This window comes from Bombus flavifrons, chromosome 8, assembly GCF_040668555.2.
Source record: "Bombus flavifrons isolate JBK064 chromosome 8, iyBomFlav1_principal, whole genome shotgun sequence".
NCBI lineage: Eukaryota > Metazoa > Arthropoda > Insecta > Hymenoptera > Apidae > Bombus > Bombus flavifrons.
In genome coordinates, this window is record NC_138449.1 from 7593750 (window position 1) to 7616735 (window position 22986).

Here is a 22986-nt window from a genome sequence, read left to right on the forward strand (position 1 = left end):
TCCACTTCTAAGAATCGAATTCACAGAGCGCCGATACGACTTCACCATGAACAGAGCAGAGTAAACCACGATACAAAGAAACAGGAAAGTGGAAATCAAAAGAAGAAAGTATGATCACAGAATGGTTATGGGAATTACTGTTAGCGGTATCTTCGTTGGAAACGGAGCACGCGCTCATCCTATCGCGGTTTGGTACCGGTATAGGTGTATCTGCAGACAATAAATAAGTCGCGATAACGAGAGAGTAACGACAGCGGACCTGCAATCTTATCGAAGGCACGCCGATGTCTCGAATTTATTTTCCAATCAGCGGCGGTGTTTCTATTATATGTGCGATTGCCGCTCTCGCACATAGTCATGCATGTGAGTAAAATCACGAGTGTGTAAGTACGTATGCATTTAGCGACATTGCGATTTAAAGCGCGCTTCAATGTGACTCTGATATCACTTATTATGTACTCTCGTTGCTTCAAGGAAGGAAAGCGATGAAATGGATTTAATGCCTAAACCATTAACGTGAATTTAAACACACGTTACAAATTATTAGAATTAGTTGATTCTAAATGGAGTGATAAATTATGTGGAAGTAGATGTGAACTGTGAAAAATATTATTTACATATTACTTATAATCTAATTAATTACGAATTTTTTAAATTAATAGCGGTCAACTGGAAAAATATTAAAATAAAGTGTTCATATATATTATAGTCTAAACGTTACAATTCATGAGCGACATATCACACTAATATTATTTTAGAGTACTTTTACTCTTCATTCAAAATCGAGATATAAACGAATCGTTTTATACTTTACACATTTTATATATTTTATATATTATTTGAACTATCGTAAAAATATCGTAATAAGTAACAAATTGTTTGCAACAAAATAATTTCTTATCGTTTCCGTATTCTAATTCTTCCAAAGTATATACTTACACCACGAGATACTACACATGTATCTGATCCTTGGCAGACTTTAAATTGTCCCGTGTTATTTCCGTGTACTTTTCAATCCACGGTTCAGTGATTGACAGCGAAGAAGCTGGCAAGAGCAACGAAAGAGGGCTCCTTGAATGGAAATCTTGTGAAACTCTCCGCGCTTTCTGCGAACAGAAAATTCATTCACACATACGCGTCGGTTTGAACAACAAGAGAACAGTCCGCCACTTATCGAGGCGCCGTCCTAAGGCGTCTATTACCTGTTTGCAAATATTACCTTCGTAGTTTAGAACGTTTCCTTGACGACGTTCCTGCATCGTTTCACTTCCCGACTCGCGTTTCATCTTGCATTCCTATCGGTTATGGCTTCTTTAAAATCTTATAGAGGTACTTCTTCATTCAATTTTACGCTCGATGAAAAGTTCGAATTTGATCCAAAATATTATTACACATAATTCGATACGTTTTTACGATTAGATAAGTGAATTTTCGTGTTAATTATATTATTATCTAAAATCTTCGATAGATACGGAATTAAAACAGAAGAGTATCTTTATGTATATATCTATAATTGGTAAATAAGTCTCCTAAAATTAATGGTAATATTATTAATAAATGCTATATATAAATTTATATATTCCCATATATATAAATTTATAGAATATCTCGATGCACGAAGAAGACTAGAAATACTGTCAGCACTGTAGATTTTGTTGTAAAATATCATGTTTTTGAAAAGAAGAGAAATTTCGAAATTTGTCTTTTACCATTTAGTCTAGAATTTAGAATGAAGCTTCCTATATTTAGGCTAATTTAAAAGAAGATAATAAATTCATATCTTGATGGCAAACGATGTTCATATATTTAGAAAAAGATGTTTAACACTAGCGTGGTAAAAAATTCTAAGTTTAAATTGATGAAAATAATTAATCGAAGTGTATAGGAATAATTGTAGATACGCAATTTGCGTACAATTGGATTTACGTAGTCGATGATGAACGATGCGAAAAATTTGAGCACCACTGGGAAGGCCACACATGCAGTATTATTGTTGCAGAGTGGATCTCTCGTCTCAGAGGACAAGCTGTTGTTGTAAAGGCGCGAATGTTATTGCAGCAGAAAGTTGTGGTGTCACAAAGCTGCGGTGGGTCTCGCGGCATTCCGTCCGTTGTGTGTATCACCTAAAGATATCGTCACTGGCAAATACGTCTCTTTCAGGTCCCAGAAAAATCACTACCAATCCATCTGTAAATTTACCGTGAGAGGCACCATAACGTGACAACTTGCAACATTCGATGCACATTCTTGCGCTTATAGGAGCTCGAGTTTCACGCGCAGCATCCTAAAAGGTATTACCAAGGATCGAGCCGGGCGTTGATTATCAGCTTCACTGTCCTTTTATGCCTACATCTACGTCTTCATTTTCTCATCGCTGGCACGAAACTAATCGTTAACTTTTATTGGATCCGATGTTTCTTGGATGGATGCTAAGTCGATTTTGAAGGATTTGTTGCCACTTCTACAGTTAATTTAACGACCGTGAACGTATTTCAATGCAATTTCTAGTACACAGAAATTTCTCACCTTACTTACGTTCGGATAAATTGGAATATAAACTACAGAGACAGAGAAACTACGAATGACAAAACTGCAATTGTAAAGTTTATAAACGAAGATTATAAGTGAAAATGCGTCAATTATATTTTTTTTATAGAAGAGCAATTTTAAAATTCAATACACTGCTCATCAATTCCATATCAAAACTGTTTTCTTATTTAACTTTCGGACTAAGTATATACAAAACGTTTAAAAAAATATAAATAACACGTAATATCATATCTTTCCCATGCGATATCAAGACTACATACATGTATACATACATATACCACGTTTTGACGCAGAATCGGTTTTACCAGTGAATTCATAGATCACCCAGCCGATTCGTTCGGAATACATCACCAGGAACGTGTGATCGCGGGTTTGAGATTCTTGACAAATTTTAAGATTGACGCAGGAATGTCCGAAATCGTTGGTAATAATTCGAGGAGCCGTGGAGGACCACACAGGATCGAGGATGAATCCTTGGAGGGTCCTGACTTCTGAGATGAAGGTATACGTATACCTCGTGGCACGTTACGATGAAATAAAACGTGAACGTACCTGGTATGCCTCCATCCACTTTCAAAATCCTCTCGTGGATCCTGCGGGACATCCTCAGCCGCATCGTTACGTTAATGGGACGGACTATTATTTAATTCCACCAAATTGCCGGTCGGCCTCCGAAACAGGCGTAAAACCTCTTAAAAATTGCCGCAGGACCTTCTTACTCCCGAATTCTACGAAAACGAATTTAAACGAATACAAACGAATACAAAGTTCAATACTGTTTTCAACCAATAACGCAGATCGTTATCACGCTAATTTATATAGTCGATTAAAAATATTGGATACGCCACCACTTCCCGTTTCATTTGAAACTTATCGAGTCTTGTGATAAGTTAATTGAGTGATCGTATTACATACATCGAATTAATTAATACAAGTCACAAAGATCTTTATATATAGCGGATGTCTTTCTTATCGTAGGCAAAGGCTAGAATTTAAAAAAGCGATGTCTTTAAGATTCAATCTTAAATGATAGCTATTATAAAGTAATTCCATCTTGAATTCCGATCATTATCTTGTACTAAAACTATTCACCTAGCTGTTAGGGGAAATTGCATCTTATATTATCTAAACGTGTGTAATTAATGATATATACAATATTTGATTTGAAACCTGGCGTTATACATATACAGTGACTGTTATTAATATCCATGTACGATAATATACGGGATATTTTATCATTGCATATATAGTTGATTGTTTTCTAATATATTAAAACAGGTATTGCAGTTTGCAGAAATATATATAAGTTATTTAAAGCACGTACCTTCTCGAAGTAAAAAAAACAACAAATTTCACGAAGTGTCCCAATAATAATGCTCATGAGTATTAAAATGTTTATAAGAATTAGCTAGAAAAATAATCATATGTAGACCGTTTATTTTTCTTTTTCCGATAAGATCAAAGAGTAACTAGAACTATTGTAAAAGATTCGTGTTTAGGGCATTCTGGTCATTTATCCGGAGAAAGGAAGGAACGTACAGCGCGTAGATATTGCGTAGCTGGCTTACATATGCGCGGGAGTTGAATTACGTGGTGTCGCGCGAGAGTAAAGAAAGAGAAGAAAGGAGAAAACGTATTAAAAGGATATAAGAGAGCGGGCCGCGACCGCAAACTGATTAAATGCGGTTTACTCAGACTATGCTGCTACGCCACAGGGCTCGGTACCGGCCTGCAAGCTACACGAGCTGAAAGAAACTCCTTGTGACTTATGTACTTGTGATATACAATGTACTGTATTCTTTACGGTCACTTGGGTCACCTTATGATCTTTTTCTTCAATCAATTTTCTGCCTATATTTGTATTCCATTTCTATCATTGCTGTCATCTGGTTTTAATCGTTATCATTGAAACTATGTACATCACTTGAAATGTATAAATTATCAAGTTAAAAATGTAAACTTGAAACTTTTAAGATCCAGAAATATACAAAAATATTAGTTTTATATTAAATGGTAAGGCATATTAATGTCTGATAATTTATGTGTCTTATGATTAAACACTGGAACTATCAAATTCGTTAAAACGATGAGTCTCATAATTATATCTTTTCTTTCTGCATTTACTAAAAATACAGGGTGCTTCGAAAATGTTACGTCGACCAGAGGTGATTTGTTATGCAAAAGCAAATCGGAAATGTAGAGTGAAAATTTTTGAAACGACGCTTCGTTATCAAGAAAATCAATGATGAAGTTTCGTCAAGTACGCGTGCACTTAAGAGATAACGAGAGTCGGTTGAAGGAGTTTCTGCGCACTCAGGTACTCTATTTAGTGATACAAACCGAATGGAGATGATTTTCTGTACAAAGGAAGCCGGAAATTTAATACCCGTGCACTTGAAAAGTAACGAAAGTCAACTAGACTGAACTTCAAAGTTGATGTTCTCGGAAATGAAGTCTTATATTGACAACTGTCAGTCTACGTTTTCCACTTACTTTGCACGGAGAATCATCAGGAGATTCGGCTTGTATCACCGAATAGAGTGCCTAAATGCGTAGAAACCTATTTAACCGATTCTCGTTATCTCTTAAATGCACGTGTACTTGACGAAATTTTATCGTAGATTCTCTCGCAACCGAAAACTTGTTTCACAAATTGTCACTCTACATTTTCCATTTATTTTTTCCTAGGAAATCCTTCCCTTTCAGTTTGTATCACGATTTTGGGCACACCCTATATACCAGTGCTGTTAAGAAATTAACATTTATTAAGATAGAAATATGATTGTATATACCTACTTATTTTCGTTATGACTAATGTTACATATCGTACATATTGTATAATTTAATTAGATTAAAATACAAAATGTTTTATTAATCGAGAATAAAGTTGCCAAATAATATACGTAATATCATGAATACTCTTCACTTGGAAGAGAAAAGAATTTCGTAAATAACGAAATTAGTTGAATTGTATCTAGCAGACTAACGTATCTGAAGTATACGGATTTTTTAAATCACATTATCATAGTAATTGAAATTTTCGTGATTAAAACAATCAATGTAATCAGGACGTTCCAAATGATAGCAACTCTGTATTAGATTAAGTTGATAGTCTTTCAGTAAATTCCAAAAAATTAATATTAAAATTGATTTATGAATAAAAAAATTCAGTATTAAATTATATTATAATAACTGTGATAATAACTATATAGTATAATATTATTCAATAGAATATTCTTATATTAATCGTAATTATATAATTCTTAGAAATTCCATAGTGGATAGTTTTTAATCTGCCAAATCTCATAAAGATAAACCAACTTATCTGATTAAGTCTCTTATTCGTCCAGGTGTCTTTTTACTTTAGAAAAGTATTTTAACCTTCAAGACTGAATATTTAGTCATTAAATGATATTGATAGGAAAACAAATATATTAAGTGGAAAATTAAGAATACAAGAAAAACACGTTAACAATTAGTTACATATTCAACGTACAATTAGTATGAATAATACATTTTATTGTTAGCCTTTTTTCAATTTAAATTAGTGTTTGCTTATTAGCAAATGTATGGGAAAATACATGTGCTGTGTATGAAACATTAATGTTATAGGCAGTGTTTTCTCGAGAAATTTGGTTTCCTTGATAAACAGCAATAAATCGTAGAAAGAAGATAGATTTAATCAATATCGGCTCGTGATATTTCAAATTTTACCGTAAACGTTTATCAAAGAATAAAAAGTGATCATTACCCTCCTTCGTGATTCGAATACTCAATGTTGAAGGACGTAGCTAATGCACATAACTTATGTAATGTCACGTGTCAACAAGAATCTTGGCGAATTATAATTGATATACATTTGCACTCGTGATTTTTCTTTTTTTAGCTAGGAAACGTGCGTGTAATCTCATTTATTTTTATTGTTTGACATTCAGAATATTTTTTTTCAGTATACATGAATAATTTTAATTCAATACTATAGTTATTGGTAATTCTAAAGTTTAACATTTCTGTTTATAAAACTATGATTTTATTGATACGGTGTTAATTTTCAATCGTTTTATCTTCGGCTACATGAGTAAATGATAACAATTGATACAAATGAATACATGAAAACAATTGAAAAATTCTATACTTTATCAACTACTTTTATACTATCTTAACGAAAATTTCAGAATAAAGGTTCATTTATATTAATCGATGAACATAATCGTATATTTTAAATATATTTTATTAAAATGTAATGATTGAAATATAATAGTTGCAGTAAAGGCTTCAGATCCAACAAAAAAAAAAAAAAAGAAAAAAGTGGGTCGTGCTTCAGTTGTAGAAAGAAAAAGTTGTCGACAAAGAAAGAAACCGAAAAATGAATTTGTGCTAGTGTGAAATCTTGCAGTTTGGTCGTTCGATGGAGACTTCGTGTAGTGAGAAGGGTATTTCTTTGTAGAACGTAAATGGAATCGGAGTTTCACGACCCGGTAGGCGTCTTGGTTCCACCTGATAAGCAAGACAGAGGTCCTGTTGCATTGTACGATGACTTAAACCGTCGCAGGACTCAGGTATTTTAGTCAGGTACTTTCGTAAATTTGACCTGCACTTGGCACCGGCATTTGTCACCTTCAGTAATTAAATGTGCACCCAAATTTTTCCTTATTCCCGGGTAAGCGTTCTGACCATTTTTTTCTTGGAGCCGACTTCTCATCTTCAGCAGTAAGCTAACTGCTTGTTTCTTTCCTTCCGGGGCAACTGGAAAACGGTGTAACGTGTAGCATAACAACAGTGGGCCAGATAGTCAAGATAAAGAATCGTGTCTCTCCAGGATCAAACGTACCGATCTTCAGGAACGTACTATTACATACTCGCCAACGTTTGCCAAAGTTATTTGAAAATAACAAACATTCCATTTAGCTTTTTACTTAGTACTATCGATAAACTGTTTAGGTTTACATAACCGCTTTTTTTCGTCGCTAGGAGAAGAGATCGAGATTTCACGCAAGATTTACATAGACAGAAACGGGCAAATGTCGGTAGAACTGTGTCAATATGGTACGGCCCTGCGAGGTGCCAAACTCTCTCACACAACAGTCCTTTTTCCGTGAACGGAAAATTAGACCATTCAGAATACGATTTGGCGACAACGAGTCGGAACTCTAATAAGACCTAGAGAAACCTTGGCTCGGCTGTCTTCCATGAATTTCGAGTGACAATCTCTTTTCAAACAGTTCGGGGTATCGACAGAAATTAATTAACGACCCTCCGGGCAAATATTGTCCTTCTCGGATCACAATTATCTTCCGTCTCTTAAAAAGTTGGGGATACTATTAGAAATTATTAGCAATTTAATTCTTTTCCAAATGACGAATTAACTCATCTACTCTGTGGAATGTAACTTAAAATACGAATAGTGTCATCAAAGCTATATTTACAACAGAAGACGTAGATTTATTAAATTTGCTTAAACATACAAAGCTGAATTCTTATGTTAGATCGTGTCTCACTATTATCTGGATCACAGACTATCGCATTTCTTACGCATAAGCAAAGTATAACTGCCAACGCACACATATGAAAACTAGGAAAATGGAAAGAGTCTTTGCATCGGAATGCGATGAATCTAGACTTTGCATAATACACTGTGTCTCATGACTGTAAATATATGAAACCACTCAAAAGCTTTCAATCTTTATATCTCGTGTTATACATTTTTAGATGTTAACTCGATAACAAAAGAACGAAGTACACCATGTTTGACATCGTATTTAGAAAGAATTTTCCCTTTTCTTCTACAAAAAGGATAGATCACGTTCATTGAAAACGAAAAAAGAAAAACGGAAGAACATTGTTACATACAATGAATAACCATTTAAAGCATACAACAACTATTAAAAATACTCCTACTGAATATTGAAGCTATCTTCGATTTTTGTCAAGTTTCGCTAATACGATCATGACATTCTGCTATCATAGCAGCGCTAATGAATTTTCAAAATGTTTCATATAACGCACATAATATATTCGCAGCGTATGTCTAGGAATATTCGAATAGCTTCGTAAGTTTACGTAAGAAATAAAAATTTTAGATTGGTTTTATAGTTATGAGATGTACTCAGTACTTATGTATCTGGCATACGCGAAATGTTCGCTCGCACAATGTAATTCTCCATCACTAGCGACGCAGCGAACGACTCCACGAAACGAGCGTGATCCGCCAACTTTCTGTCTGACATTCTGGCGATCACACGCGTGTTGCTGATAATCACTGGTCAATTGATAATTAATTATCTCGTTGTTGAGCATGCGTTCGACGAGACGTGAGTCGGTACGGTTTGCAAGCCAGTACCTCATCCTCGGCCGGGCGAGATGAACCAGCTCTCCAACCAATCCGACTTTCTTTCCTTCGCGATCACCTTTGTTCTTCTTCGACGCTCTTCGAACCAGTCGGACGTTCATCGTGAGAATACTGTAACTTTAACATTTATCGAAGTATATTAAAAGAACTGTGCCGTTGACTCTCTCGAGAAAACAAACTTCGAACTGGCTGGACATTGCGTAAGAGCCGCGCGTCATCCTCGGTATGGTTGATTCAACACAAAGAAGAAGACGGTGTATAGGTGCGTGCCGTAATTTATATCGTGTGGCCGTCATCTTCGCTGCGAAATAAAAATAATAAGTAACGACGGAATATGAAAGAATCCAATCGATAGGATGCACGTTAATGTTGTTACGTTGTTTATGCCACTGATGTGAATTCTCACGTACGATACATTGATCTGTCGATTGATTTGTATGTTTGATCCGAATAAACGAGTTGAATGTTGGAATTTTTAAATTGTCACGTAAATTGTCGTGTAAATTGTCACGCAGTATGCAGTATAATACGTAAATATTTACATCCAAATTGGAATCGAATAAGGAAAAAACGACACGAAATAAATGTGTCGATAAAGCTGTGAAATTGATTAATCATGCCGAAATTTTTGCAATTGAGCAAAGCAAATGAAAGGAAAACAATATTACGAACCTAATTACGAAGAAAGACTATTATACGAACAATGGATATGTTCGATGTGTTGCTTTTACTCGATGTATTGAAGCCAATGTACATTTATCGATAAAAGGATATCGATTATTGTTTCCGACGAGAATACAAGGTAAATAAAGGAACTACGAACGACACGCCTCCTGCGTGGACTTAAATCGAAATCATTCAACAACGATCGATCCCCCAAACCTCGAGAAAAGTGCTACTCCTTACTTCTTTTTGTTCTCTCAACTTCCGGAGGGTTCAAACCGACTTTGATCCTAAAGTAACGCCAACAGCTTTTTTAACGTATTTACCTTCTTACCTTGCAGAATAGAACAATATCGATAGGGTTGCAAGGATACCCGTAACCCATAGGGTCTATGGGCAGTCAGGAAAGATGTGAAGACTAAGAGGGAGTGAAAAAGGGGTAGGAGGTGAAAAGAAGGGAAAGAGAGTTAAGAAGAAAGAAAAAGAGAGAGAGAAAGATTGTTGGGAGGGGGTAGTAACACAGCGAGAGAGAGAGAGAGGGGGGTAAAGTAAGAGCGATGGAGGGGCAGCCTCGTGTACGCAACGAGTGGAGGGGTAGCACGAGAGGGGTGGGGGTACGGACTAGGCAAGCAACGGCAGCAGGGCAGCGGCCAGGTAAGCGAAGAGCGAACACTAGTGGGGCTGACTCGCGCGCCTCCGAGCCTCCGGGACTCTCACAAGTTGTATATCGTCGTGCTACGCGTTCTACGGTCGTGTTGTTGCGCTGCCACCGTCGCCGCTACGTCGTAGTTGTGCTCGTGCAGTGACAACGCGCCGTCGTGCTCCTACGTGTTGATCGTCAACGATCTAACATCGAACGTATTGCCAACAAAATTCCAGCTAAAGAAAGCAACCGACCATCGACCTGTCTTTGCCGCCTCTTCTTTTCGTTCTTTTGTTTTTTATCGCATACACGAGAAAAGCAGGAAGAAGTTTGAGGAGAGACGCAGGTTGACCAAATACACGAGGACACCTCACTCCGAAAGGAGTTCTCTCTCTCTCTCTCTCTCTCTCTCTCTTTCCTCGGAGCTTTTTACCGTTCACCCTCGTCGCATCGTAACACGCCACTTTGGGTGAGCGCCAACGATCCCCAGTAACGCACCGACTGCTCAGTCACGACGATGTTGGCACAAATCCAAGTGCGCCCAGTGGTTTCCTGCTACCTGCGCCGCGCTGGGGTTCTTGCCGTTTTCGCCGTTTCCAATTCGATCTTGTAACAAACACGGTGAGAAAGTGCGAGTTTAAGGATCAAAGGTTTCAGGGGTTAAACGATCGTGAACACGATCTTGCTGAAGTGTCCGATGCGATTGAGGAGTTTGGTTTGTTACATGTTCGTTTGCTCGATCGGTGGTGGCTGCGAGGGAATCGAACGCCGCCACGGCGCAGTGTTTACATGTAGCAGTGCGCGAAGTAATCGAAGGTGCACGAACGGTTTTCACTCGGCTTCTTCCGCGAATTATTCAAGTTTTACCAGCTTTTTATTCAGTTCGCCTGTTCAAAAGTGTAATGTGTGAATCTGTTAGTTCGCGATCTGGTTCGACTTAATGACGGATACACCTGGTACATTGGCCGATCATCGAACGAGGCGAGAGAGTAACATTGTTGCGGTGTTCGCGCGATAGTGTAAGAGAGATTCGATCAGTGAAGTCGCCGGGAGAAGTAACCGTGAAAAGTATCGTCAAGAGAAGATAATCGCATAATAAGAAGTCGCTGAATGCAAGGATTTTGAAAGTAGCTCCAGAAGGCCAGCCCGACGCGATGCGTCGACGCTGCTGACGCAACGCGCCTGGATGCGTCTCACTTTAAGCACGTGAGTGATCCGATTTCCTTAATTTTGAACAAGTTGAAATAAGAAAGAAAAAAATAGCGGCGATTGAAATTCGAGTGAAGATTTTACCTCGAAGCGATCCCGCTGGATCGTTCGAGGATCCGATTTTTCTTCCATCTGAATTGTTTAGCGTGCGATCGGGTTAAAAATGGTTCGAAAGCGATCGGGTAAAAGAATGATCTCGGCATGTCCGCCACGATATTCGGATACTTGAATGTTCGTTCCTGTGGCTCGTGATTTACACGTGCGCGTTTTAGTTGTTTGTTTCGATATCCATTGTCGATCACCCCATTCTGTATAGTCGGTGGTAGCCGTGGTGCGATAGTTGTGTTGCTATTGGTGGTAGTGGTCGCGAGTGCGCACGCGACGACCGGTGGTGAATGATCCTGACTCCGGGCTGACAAAGGTTTTCGTATACGAATACTGGGATGACGTCCGCTTCGGATTACGCGCTCTCTTTACGATCTCGTCAATCTACATCGTCTAACGCGGAACCAAATGTAAGTGTTTTAGCAAGCACGTACAGCATGTATCTTGAAATATGCTCTACCGCGTATTTCGTTAAATTCTATCTCCTTTATCTTGTTATCTTCATGGTTACGCGACGATGAATGGAACCATTTTTTTGCTCGTTCGAAAGCGAACATCTTTAGAGGTTTGCGCGAGGAACGCGTTTAACGCCAGAGGGAACTTGGTCGAGCTGTGTATGCTTGGATAACGGTACTTTAGCTGGCAGGGGGTGAAGTGTTAGGAACTAGTGATACAGTCTACAAACCATGCAAATAGACGTGTAACGTGGAACTAATATTTCCCGTTCTACGACACGCATTGAGAAAGTGAAGTTATATAAAACGAGACTTTATGTCGTGTTCGATGTGAGCTCTTATAAAGATTGCACTGCGTTTCATAGCTGATGCATTGTTCGTACTTCTTGAACATTCTATGAGTATAGTGTTAGTGATCGAAATCTGTTAAATGTTTCATTATTGGAATTCTGTCTTACTTTAGTCAAACTCAAAATACTTTTAATTTAACTAATTGAAAGTTGAGGGTTGAAGTTAAATTATAGGAGATTTTATGACGCGTTTATATCTTCCAGCTAGATCCAAAATACATTAGTTGTGAAATTTCGTTATTACTTAAAAATTATTAATAATCCTGATTTTATCCGAAAAGAAATGAAAACAGATATTTTCTTGTAATATCATAATTTTCTTAGATTACCATATTCTCGATGCATAATATTACATTTTTCTAAATAAGTGGATTGTTTATAATTCCGATATTTACTCTATGAAAGAATCTTATCTAAATATCGATTCTTAAAGAATATTCAAATAAAAAAAAATTGTTTATCATAATATTCATTCATTTATTTTTCGGCAGATGGTATTCATACGTATCTAGAAATTTTCAAATCTTTGATACAATGCCACTTCAATAAGATATTTATTTTGAAGCCATCGATCTGTCACGTGTTCTAATCTCCCATTCTCCAAGATATCGTACAAGTCTTCTAAGAACAAGCGTAAGTTTAATTTTACGTGACCGACGCGACGGATAAAAGCGTAGCAATCCGTAGATCCTCGATCGGATGCAACCTATGAAGATGATGGAATTCTGTTTCTTTGGTGGTTATCAAAAGCGATGAATTGTCAGTTGAAAAATCAAACGATACGTCGACGATAAGCCAACATATTTTAGATAAGCGAAACGCGCAATTAAAATGCTTTCTGAATGAGACTCGTTAGATTAACCAACGATCGCATAGACTATCCGACTCTCACGCTCGTTACTGTTCTACTTTCTTCTGTATTTCTCCCTTCTTATCTCTTTCTTGCTCTATCTTCCTCCGTTTCCGACATCTCGACTAATCTTCGATTGCTGCAAACCGTTTTGAACCTTCTTCCTTCTTCTTTCTTCTGGAATGATAAATCAAAAACCCGCTTGCTGTAACAGTTCTCTTTTGTCCAGTAAGATAGCATGTATAGTTAGCTTTGTGCAATTCCTTATCGAGATTCTGATTTTATATGGTCAATTCAGTTTCATTTATCTGTAAAATCAGTAATAATAAAACAAAAATTCAAAAACATTTGCGTGACACAGTTTTGTAAAATAATTACAATAGCTTAGTTACGTACATTCATTAATCGCCATATATAGTGTCTAATAGAATCGTAATTATTACTTCAACTATAGAAATAAATTAATTTACTTCTCTAATTCATCATTTAGTTGACACGTGAAAATGAGAATACTTAATTTTTATTTACGTATCCTATAAATTGTGATAATCGATAATACTGCATAATTATTGTCGTAATTTTTTTTTTAATATATATTTTTTTATAAAGATTTATTATTTAATTCTTTAAAGCATTTGAGACAAATACAGAAGAATATCTTAAATAAATATTTGAAAATCAGAAGAAAATGGTATTGCGACAATTTGCTAATCTTTCTTTTTAATGTTATCTATTTTGCTATTAGAAGAGAATTGGTCATTGACCACCATACAATATAAATCTGTCTGATATTTGGCCAACGCTATATTCTCTAGCAATAGGTGGTCAAATGTTATTTTTACACATATTGAACACATGTTTTGATAACGTAATCAGTCTCCACCTCGTGTATGTCGACGATAACAAACCGGTCAATTACATTTGCTTCCAATTACCCTGCGTTATTTTTAATGGCTCTTTCGATATATTATATTTCTAGCAGGATAGCAAACGCTTACGGTTAAAATCAAACGAGTGTTAAAATCAAGCGTACGCTCGATCTAATACGATCGATGTAAAAGGAAATGCTAGATTAATTTCAAAACATCCAACTCTTACGAAATTTTCCTCGGCTACCGATCTGAATAGTGAAAATGTTCGACGAATATGACGTGATGAACGTAATGAAGCTCAATTCACGCTACAAACACGCGAACGTTTCAAATCCTGGCGACACATGTGCTAAGATGAATAACAAGCGAACACAAGAAAGATTTTAGCGGACGTAAATCCGGTTGTATTGATCGATGATGCACTTCGATCCATTATTGACGTGCGTCGCAAGAATATGTGAAGTGCAACGCTTTAAACCTTGTTCTGCAGTATTGCGAATAGTTTCGTCAATTGCATAACACATAGCATTGATGTTGATGTTATGCACGCAGAATTTACATTGTGACCTTTCTAAGTAGGTAAAAAGTGGAAACAGTAGTATTAGGAAGTATAGTTATAACGATTGCCGATTGAGTTTGTAAATATAAAGCAAATTTGCATATTGAATTTTGAGCGAATTTTGCTTTACTTCTTCCAAAATATGTTTTATTTGTTTAAGGTTAGTATTTGTGGTATGTTATCACAAGATTATAACATCCAGTAATTATATAGTATTATATATCTATTATCACAATGGCAAGTATAAAAGTATAATATTCTTAGAAAGTATGATTAAGTCACAGATATAAAGTTTCAATTGAAATATAGTATAAACTAAGATCTCAATCACGATTGATAGAATTGGAGGTCTTAGCATTTTCTTTCTTTCCGATAGAGTATATCGAATAGTAGCCTATACCGATACAAGTACGAGGGCAATCCAATCAGGGAAAACAAGGTCGCGGTAACGATATTATCCGCCTCGTGTCACGGATTGATATCGAATACTATAGCGGTAAGACTTCGTCAAATAGATTTGAGCATTGTGAGCATATAGCGTGCCAACATTCCCTTCAAATTTCCAGAATCAGTAGAACCACGATATCACGATGCAAAATACATAACAATTGCAATATGAAAATAATATTATCCAAGTGACCTCGTACTCAGATTGCTATTGAATCTATATTAATATCGATTAATAATTTTATAAATAGGGTACGAATATTTATGCACTTAATGAAAACTTAAATTATATTTCATGAAAATATACGGAATTTACATGAGATAAAAGTAAACAAATGGCCAAAGTAAAGCACTCGTTTCTATGTCTCAAAATTTCATTTACGCTTTATTTCTTTAGTCTCGTATAAACTCATAAAAATATGTATTTATAGTTATACTTGTTTAATTTACTCACAAATTAATGTCTAGTCATAAATTATATTTGTTACGGCGTAGTAAGTACTAAAAAACAGTGCAAAAACTACTGCAAGAAATTTGCCACAATTAGTAAAACATTGTCAGACGATCGTTTAATTTCAGTGACGACTAATCTGGTGAGAAGGAAAATGTGAGCAATCGAAACCCGAGAAGGCCCATAAGCGTTTCTTTTTTCTTTTTCTCTCGAAATCTGTATCTTTTCGATTTAATAAGTTCCTAATTCACTTAGGTGTCATTTAGGTAAAAATACCAAAGAGTAGTGTCTCTCGATCTGTGATTAGAATGGAAAGTGGCGAGTAAAAGATTTTCTAAACCTATTCGGTGCTCTAATAGAAGATCCATTACCTTTATCGTTGTTTCAACCTCCGACTCGAAGTCAAGCACTTTGCTGCTTCTTACTCGGTTAGGAAAGGCACGAGAGTACAGGACTGATTTTCTCAGAAATCGACCGGCAATTTCTTATCAGTAATTTGGTCAATTACGAGGTTCGATAATGTGTTAAGTAAAGGTTCTCGTTTATGGGTAGTGGTATTTCTCTTTTCGTAGCAGGTGTACGAATAAGTAACATCAGCTAAGTTATCTACTTGGAGACATTAAACGTGTAGAAGCAGCCATCCGATCAAGCTATTGCCACGCTATTACAGGCTCCATTGGTTTCTGTCATCCCTTCTTCGATACCCTAGAATTCCAAATATTTCGTCTTATACTCGATTACCAAAAAACCTGTCCATGTATCCGAGTTATCTAATAAATGGGGATAAGATGGTTTCAATTTATACATAACTATAATTTCTTTCAATGTTTCGTTTTTTTAATTCACTTACTAGGTTGGTGAATATAAAATCTAATTTTTTCGAAGTTCGAATTTGATGAATATTCATTAAATTTTTTATTAAATTTTATCAAACTATATTAGGGAAGAAGAAATTTAATATGAATCACGTTGTTCAATGTTCATAAAAATCTGGAAATGTCATTATTAGTAATCGTGAATAATGAAGACATATAATGAGAATAATAATAAATTTATTTCATATTAATCTATATGAAAGTTGTTGAAAAGAAATTTGGCATTCGAGAAAAGGTAAAGTTATCCTCTATTAGGCAGCTTTTTCATGCACAAAATCATTTTAAGAGAAACTGTAAATGAATGGAAATGTAAACATTTTTATATTCTATATTTTATTTGATGATTTTTTTCTCAAATATCTACCTATTGGACATTACTTTAAATAAATTGACAAGAGCAAGAATTCTAACAAAGACCTAACATCATCGTTGTTTAATAGGAATTTCCGTAACGCTGTTTGAAAGAGTACGGCCACGTAACAAACACGGTATGAAAGTAACTTAACGCGCCGCGCCGTGCGTATCGCGCGTACTCATTCTCCCTTCATGCACATAAGCACGCGTTTCTAGACTACACGGGGGAGCGTTTGAAAGAGTGACACGGCCAAACGCATACGTTCAGGTTGTACATTTCAATACCGCAAACGATAGCACGTGCAACGCCTTGGGCTGAGATCAGCGAATATAAAGAGCTTATAACTAGCAAGAAGGTCATCTATTCATCCAATGATTTAGTCAAACAAATTTAGAGATTTAATGTATACTCAATAATCTGCATACAATTTCAAACAAAATTGTTCGGTCAAGTGATTATTTCAAAATAGCTTCGATTGAAAATTTACGAATTTTTATTATGGTTTTACCAACAGCATTCCCAAACATTCCCAACATTCCCAAAAAATTGTCAATTTTGAAGTATATACAAAAACCAACATTAAAATTAAATTATTTCTTAAGACGAATATGTAATTATTTTGCTAATAAAATTATGCTTTATAAGAAGTATTTCGAAGTTCAAAGAGTGTTTCTTTTTCTAATAATAAACAATATATATATAAACGATATTTTATTAAAAATCCTCATGACACAAGCACTGTTACCTAGATTATAAAAGAAACAGATCTTTTTATCGTCAAATGACCGAGTTACTAATAATCTTCTATTTCAAGCCTCGTATTTCAAATAGATTTACTTATAACACTATTCTTATGTCCATCATTTTTGGCAAGTACTCTTGTAGAAAATCAACGATATGTACTTAATTGACAAATCCACTGTCTTAGATAATCACAGATTACGACATGCTTCGAATAATGTAGAAATCACTGGAAACGGTATTTCGACAATTCATACTTAATCTGACATCCCAATCGCCATGTTAAGATTTTAATAAGTCCACATACATATTTGTCCTAGATACGTCTGCTCAAGGGATAAGAGATCGTCCAAATATTTTGATAATACGTATTATCTGAAGATTTCGCAATTAACATCAACGGTGACGCAATATTCGATGAGAAACGAGCAAGCGAGCAATCGATTGTTCACAGTGTTTAAGTTATTCGCGCATGGTTCACGGTGTGGCAATCGGCGCCAGGGCTCTCGCGTCAGATTGAGCTTCGACCTCGAGGCAAACGTCGGGAGCGGGCTCCCGCCACTGTGTGCTAGCGGCTAAATGCTACCAGTGCTACCAGGTAGCAGTGCATGAGGCAAGGTAGTGCGCTGGCTCAGGGTATTTCTACATTCGGTGTTCGTTACGGGGCGTACAAGTCGAATCGGTGTAAGGTAACGGCTAATCCTTCGAAATTACGCGCGCGGTTTCCAACAGCTGCTAGTGCCGCTTTCGCGGGAGGAAGACTAACTAGCGGGTACAAGGTGGTACTCTTATTTTTCCCAACGAGCCACTTGGGCGGTCGACTGGCTTATACTACGTGTATTTACTTTCACCCGTATGTTATACTTGGATTCATCGTTTCACGCTATATTTCCTTTTTCATAGGTTCTTGCTTACAGATCTCTATAACTTCTGCTTTTACTCCTTCTCTAAGCGAAGGTGATATTTATGGATAGTGTCGTTAAATCTGTCCGATGTTAGCTGTCTTGGTATATATAACGTATACATGTAATATACACATATATGTTTCGTACAGAGTAAATTTCGTTATTACACAGACTATGGCTTATTATGATGTAAATTAAAAATTGAAATTAGAGATTGAATTCATTCTATGTTTTTTTTTTAAATGGAACAGGCGATGAGAAATAACAATAATGTTTATCAAGAAACAAGTTAATATAATGTTCATCTTCCGTACATAATAATATTGTCCCTAATAATATTGTGATTAACCACAAAATAAAAAGAATGTTTAACATTATATAGAATATTTTAAATATTGTATTTGAAACTTGACTTTCTGAAATGTTGGGTAATTCACTTGACAATTTGAGTCTCTATTCTATACTAGGCAAAAAATGTCGAATAGAAAGTTGTTACCCTACTTCAAAGGTTTATTTAAATATTCATAATCCAAATGTTCCATAAATCAAGCCTGAAACTCAAACACGCTTACATACGCTGCACATTTCAAAGGATTCTAACTAAACAACTAAAGGACAGCAGAAATCGAGTTAAAGGATAATATCACACAGGCCAAGGATCGTTTGTCGTATAGAAAGTACCTCAAACATAATGAAACGTAATTTACTTTGAGCAAACGTCCGATGTAATGTGGCGCAAAGCGCGTTATCGAACGGGAAAATAAATCTCGGAGTATGAAAGCAAGGGAGAGAACGATCGATGCATTCGGTGGAATCGCCGGGGGCACAAAAGACGCGGAGAAGAGCAGCCAGCCCTCAGCTTACAAAGCTCACAATACGGTTTTCTGGTTAACAATCGCGATCTACGTTGATGGATCTCGAACGATACGAACCGGAAACGGGAAAACCACGGGCAAATGACGCGAGTACGATTGCCGCGTCCATTCGAATCTTTCCATTTTTTCGCTTGTTATTAGCCAGAGTCGGCAGAGACGAGCCAAAATGCGGCCATTTCTGACGGTCGTTAACCGAACGTCGAGGCCGCATTGAGATCGGGCTATTGCACTTTTAATGTCGCCTCCCTGGGAAATATCCAAGATTTTCGCCGCAAAGAAGCATATGGAGAAGCTGGTGCTCGAGTTCGTATAAAATATAAAAGATGTAAGAGAAGGAGGGAGAATACGGGCGCTTAGGTTCGCACGGGCGACCGTGCGTCGTTCCCACCCTCGCGAAATAATGGGGACCGTTCGTTCGCCTTTTCTGCCCACGCGCTCGCGTGGCAGGACTCATTGTTCTCCGATAGACGACAGGGAAATACGTAAAGCACTTCTCGCGATCGATTATGCGACACCCTTTTTTCCACGTGTCTCGTGGAACAGCTCGTCTGCCGCTGTCGCGTCCATCTCACGCGCAAAAAACTTTCGCACGAGTTCTACGAGCCGATATTTTCTGTTTCTTTATTGCATCGTATATCGATTTCGTATACCCGTAGACCATCCTTCGCGGGATTTTATTACTTTATCGAGAATTTATGCTAGTCTTGAATTGAGTGAGAAAGATTTATAGAGTCTGATTTTGATCAGTGAAGTATATATACCTTTATTTTGTATTAGTATTTTATTTTGCAACGAGGGAACTTGTTATACAGATACAATAACAGATTAATTTAAAATTCAGGAAAATCAAATTATTGTATAAATTTCTTTCGCTGGTATTAAATTTAATATTTTTAAAGAATAATAGGCACGATCATAGTTATATATGTATAGATCTGTTACGTGTATAAATTTTATGCAGTAATAGTACAATAATTTCAGTAATCTTTTTCATTGCAAGTTTAAAAACTTAATTTTGCTTGCACTTTAAGTTCACTCATTAAAATTGGAATGGAATCGTAGAAATATCCTTGTTTGTCATAGTGGTTATTGAAAATGTTACGGGTAAAATAAAAGATACGGGTACGTATACATAAGTAAGTGTTAGGATACCTATTAGAGTTGTGGAAAATTTTGAATAGAGTGGATGTGTCTCGTCCCTCAAGGAGTTACGAAAAATTATAAAATACTTCACAAAAATGCAAAAGATTGGGCTATCGCTTGAACACATGTCTTAACTTGCTACAAATCCATAAATTATGCTTTATGAATTATGTATATCTTTTAAGTTGTCCCAAAAGTTTCTTTCGCTTTACAAAAAAACAGTAGATGCACAACATTTTTTGTTTTATATTATTTAATTGAATTATGTCTGATCCATTTTGTTCTATTAAGATAAAAACCATAACATTTGACAGATCAGGTATCATGTTCATACAAAGATGCATTGTTGAGAAAGGCATGTTTGTAGAAGAAAGACACTTTTGGGACAACCTGATATAATAAGTATACATAATAACTATACGTAATGACGACATATATGAAGATAACCCAGAAATACATGAAGAAATCACCAAAAGATAAGGATTTTATAACTTTCTCACAGCAGAATTCTACTAGAAAGATTCTTGTCAAAAAGTTCGGAAGTTTCTTTTATAGGCATTAATTGAAGTTCTATAATAAAATAATAAATAATAAATTCTTATTTGACAGCTAAAAATCAACATGAGCAAAAATATTTAGCATTTAATAAAGCGGTTTCAAAATTACATATAAAGTATGTATGTTAAGAGTACATTGCTGTTCAAACAAAAAGGTCGAGTTTCTAAAAACGAAATATTTTAATACCGGTGTATAAGATTGCTTAATTATAGCTTAAACATGTATAAAATTGCATTCTATAGATTTTATTATACCTGTACCGAGAAGATATCGCGTATAATCTAATAAATTATCTTCCTGCCAGTATATCGTGATCTACGGACACGCCTTGCATCCTTAATAACCGATTGATGCGCCGTGCTACTTCCAGGAAGGGATACATTGACTGACTGATTCATCAGATTCCTTGTGTGTTCTTTTCGTCGCCAAATTATTGTTAAAACTTTTCACATGCTAAGTTTCAAGGATTCCCCTTTTTTTTCTCTCAATTTTCTAAATTCTTTCGTGTAATTTTATTTCCCATTATTACTTGTAAATTAATCTAATCGTACTTTTCGATTATTAATTACGAGTTTACCTAATTGATCCAAAATAAATTATTCTTTTCCGAAATATTTTTAGATGGATAAAATTCGTATTACATGCGATCGTTAACAATTGTGCGTATATAAAGAAATTGATTCTGGTAAATCGTTGAAAAGAATACCAAAACAAGTTAAAGACACATACCGATATGATAGTCGTGCATATAAATCATATGCAAGAAGAACAGAAGGAAGACAAGTACATAGTAATTGCCTGACGCGGTGGTTCAATTAAAAAGTCAATCAGCCCATTCCATGGACGAGAGCAAGAAGAGCCGGCAAGAGAGAAACCAGAGATTACCTCTGTGATACGTTACACCTTTCGCTGGTAATCTGAATAACCAGTGTGTGATTTACAAATAGTATCACATTACGAAGGAAGATTATATGCTCTTGTACAAAGATGTCTGTAATTAAAAGATTCACTGTTGCTTTAATAAGCGAAAGTATTTAGTTAAATCGTTTATTTCTTATATATCTTTTCTTGATATTTATAAACATGGATTGGTCGATCGTTATAGATTTGCTCTAATATTAACCTGTTAACAACCAACCCGGAGAGGACACGTTAACTCGCCATTCAGGTTGCCAATCACTTAGACATAATATTTTTATTAAGGATCCCTTATTTCTTGTATAGTTTTCTGGTCTTTAGTAACTCCAGATCGACCAAACCAATCCAAATGAATGATATTAAATTTTTTAATTATTTACCTATTTTATATAAAAATCAATAATTCTAGTTATTCAATTAGCTTTTAATTTCGTGGCCATAAAAGATTCTTGCCATATGCCGCCGACTCGGTTAACAGATTATCATTTTGTACGATATCTCAATTAATAAGACGTATACGAAAGATTGTCATAAAGCTAGATTTATACGTTGAAATAAACTAGGACCAGCTACGAATCGTTTATTGCTGTACAAAACGGTCCTGATAGCCTAGATAAAAAGTCGATGATGAGAGCATCATTTCGGTTGGAGGAATAACGAGCTAGACCACTCGTAAAAGATTTAGTTGGTGAATGTTCATATGTGCCCTGTTCCTCGAGATAGGCCTGGGTATAATCCTCGAGAGACAGCTGTTTCCCCCGAAACGGCGTAAATCTCTCTTTCTCTGGTGGTCGGTATCGTTAATGATCGTGTAAATCACAATGAACGGCCAAGTAGCACGAACGGGACGGGGAGTCGTGGATCCACTCGATGAATCGACTACCACCATGCATGCCAACCTTCTATAAGGGTAGAGAACAGGACATGAAAGTCGGCCCCCATGTCCTCGTTACTATGCCTGACGTCACTGGGATCTCAGGACCCTCTAACGAGTGTCTTCTGCAGCGACTGCCCTGCCAGCAATTAATTTTTATGTCGTGAAAGTTTAATGGGATGCCAAGAGTGATGACAGCCATGTCGAAGATGAAATAAGAAGGTCGGCGGAGCCAAGAT

The 22986-nt window shown here is 36.1% G+C and overlaps 1 protein-coding gene across 3 annotated transcripts in view; it reads left to right on the top strand.

Annotated features, from left to right (window-relative positions):
* The window catches only part of LOC138182567 (fibroblast growth factor 18), a 126408-nt gene that overhangs the window by 47661 nt on the left and 55761 nt on the right, over nucleotides 1-22986 (top strand). The window contains exon 1 of one of the 3 annotated variants that reach the window (XM_069118566.1): nucleotides 10234-11411. The exons of 1 other annotated variant lie outside the window; for it this stretch is intronic. In XM_069118566.1, the coding sequence (XP_068974667.1) occupies nucleotides 11392-11411 (20 nt within the window). In that variant the 5' untranslated portion in view covers nucleotides 10234-11391. One more of the 3 variants, XM_069118568.1, reaches the window with a different exon arrangement.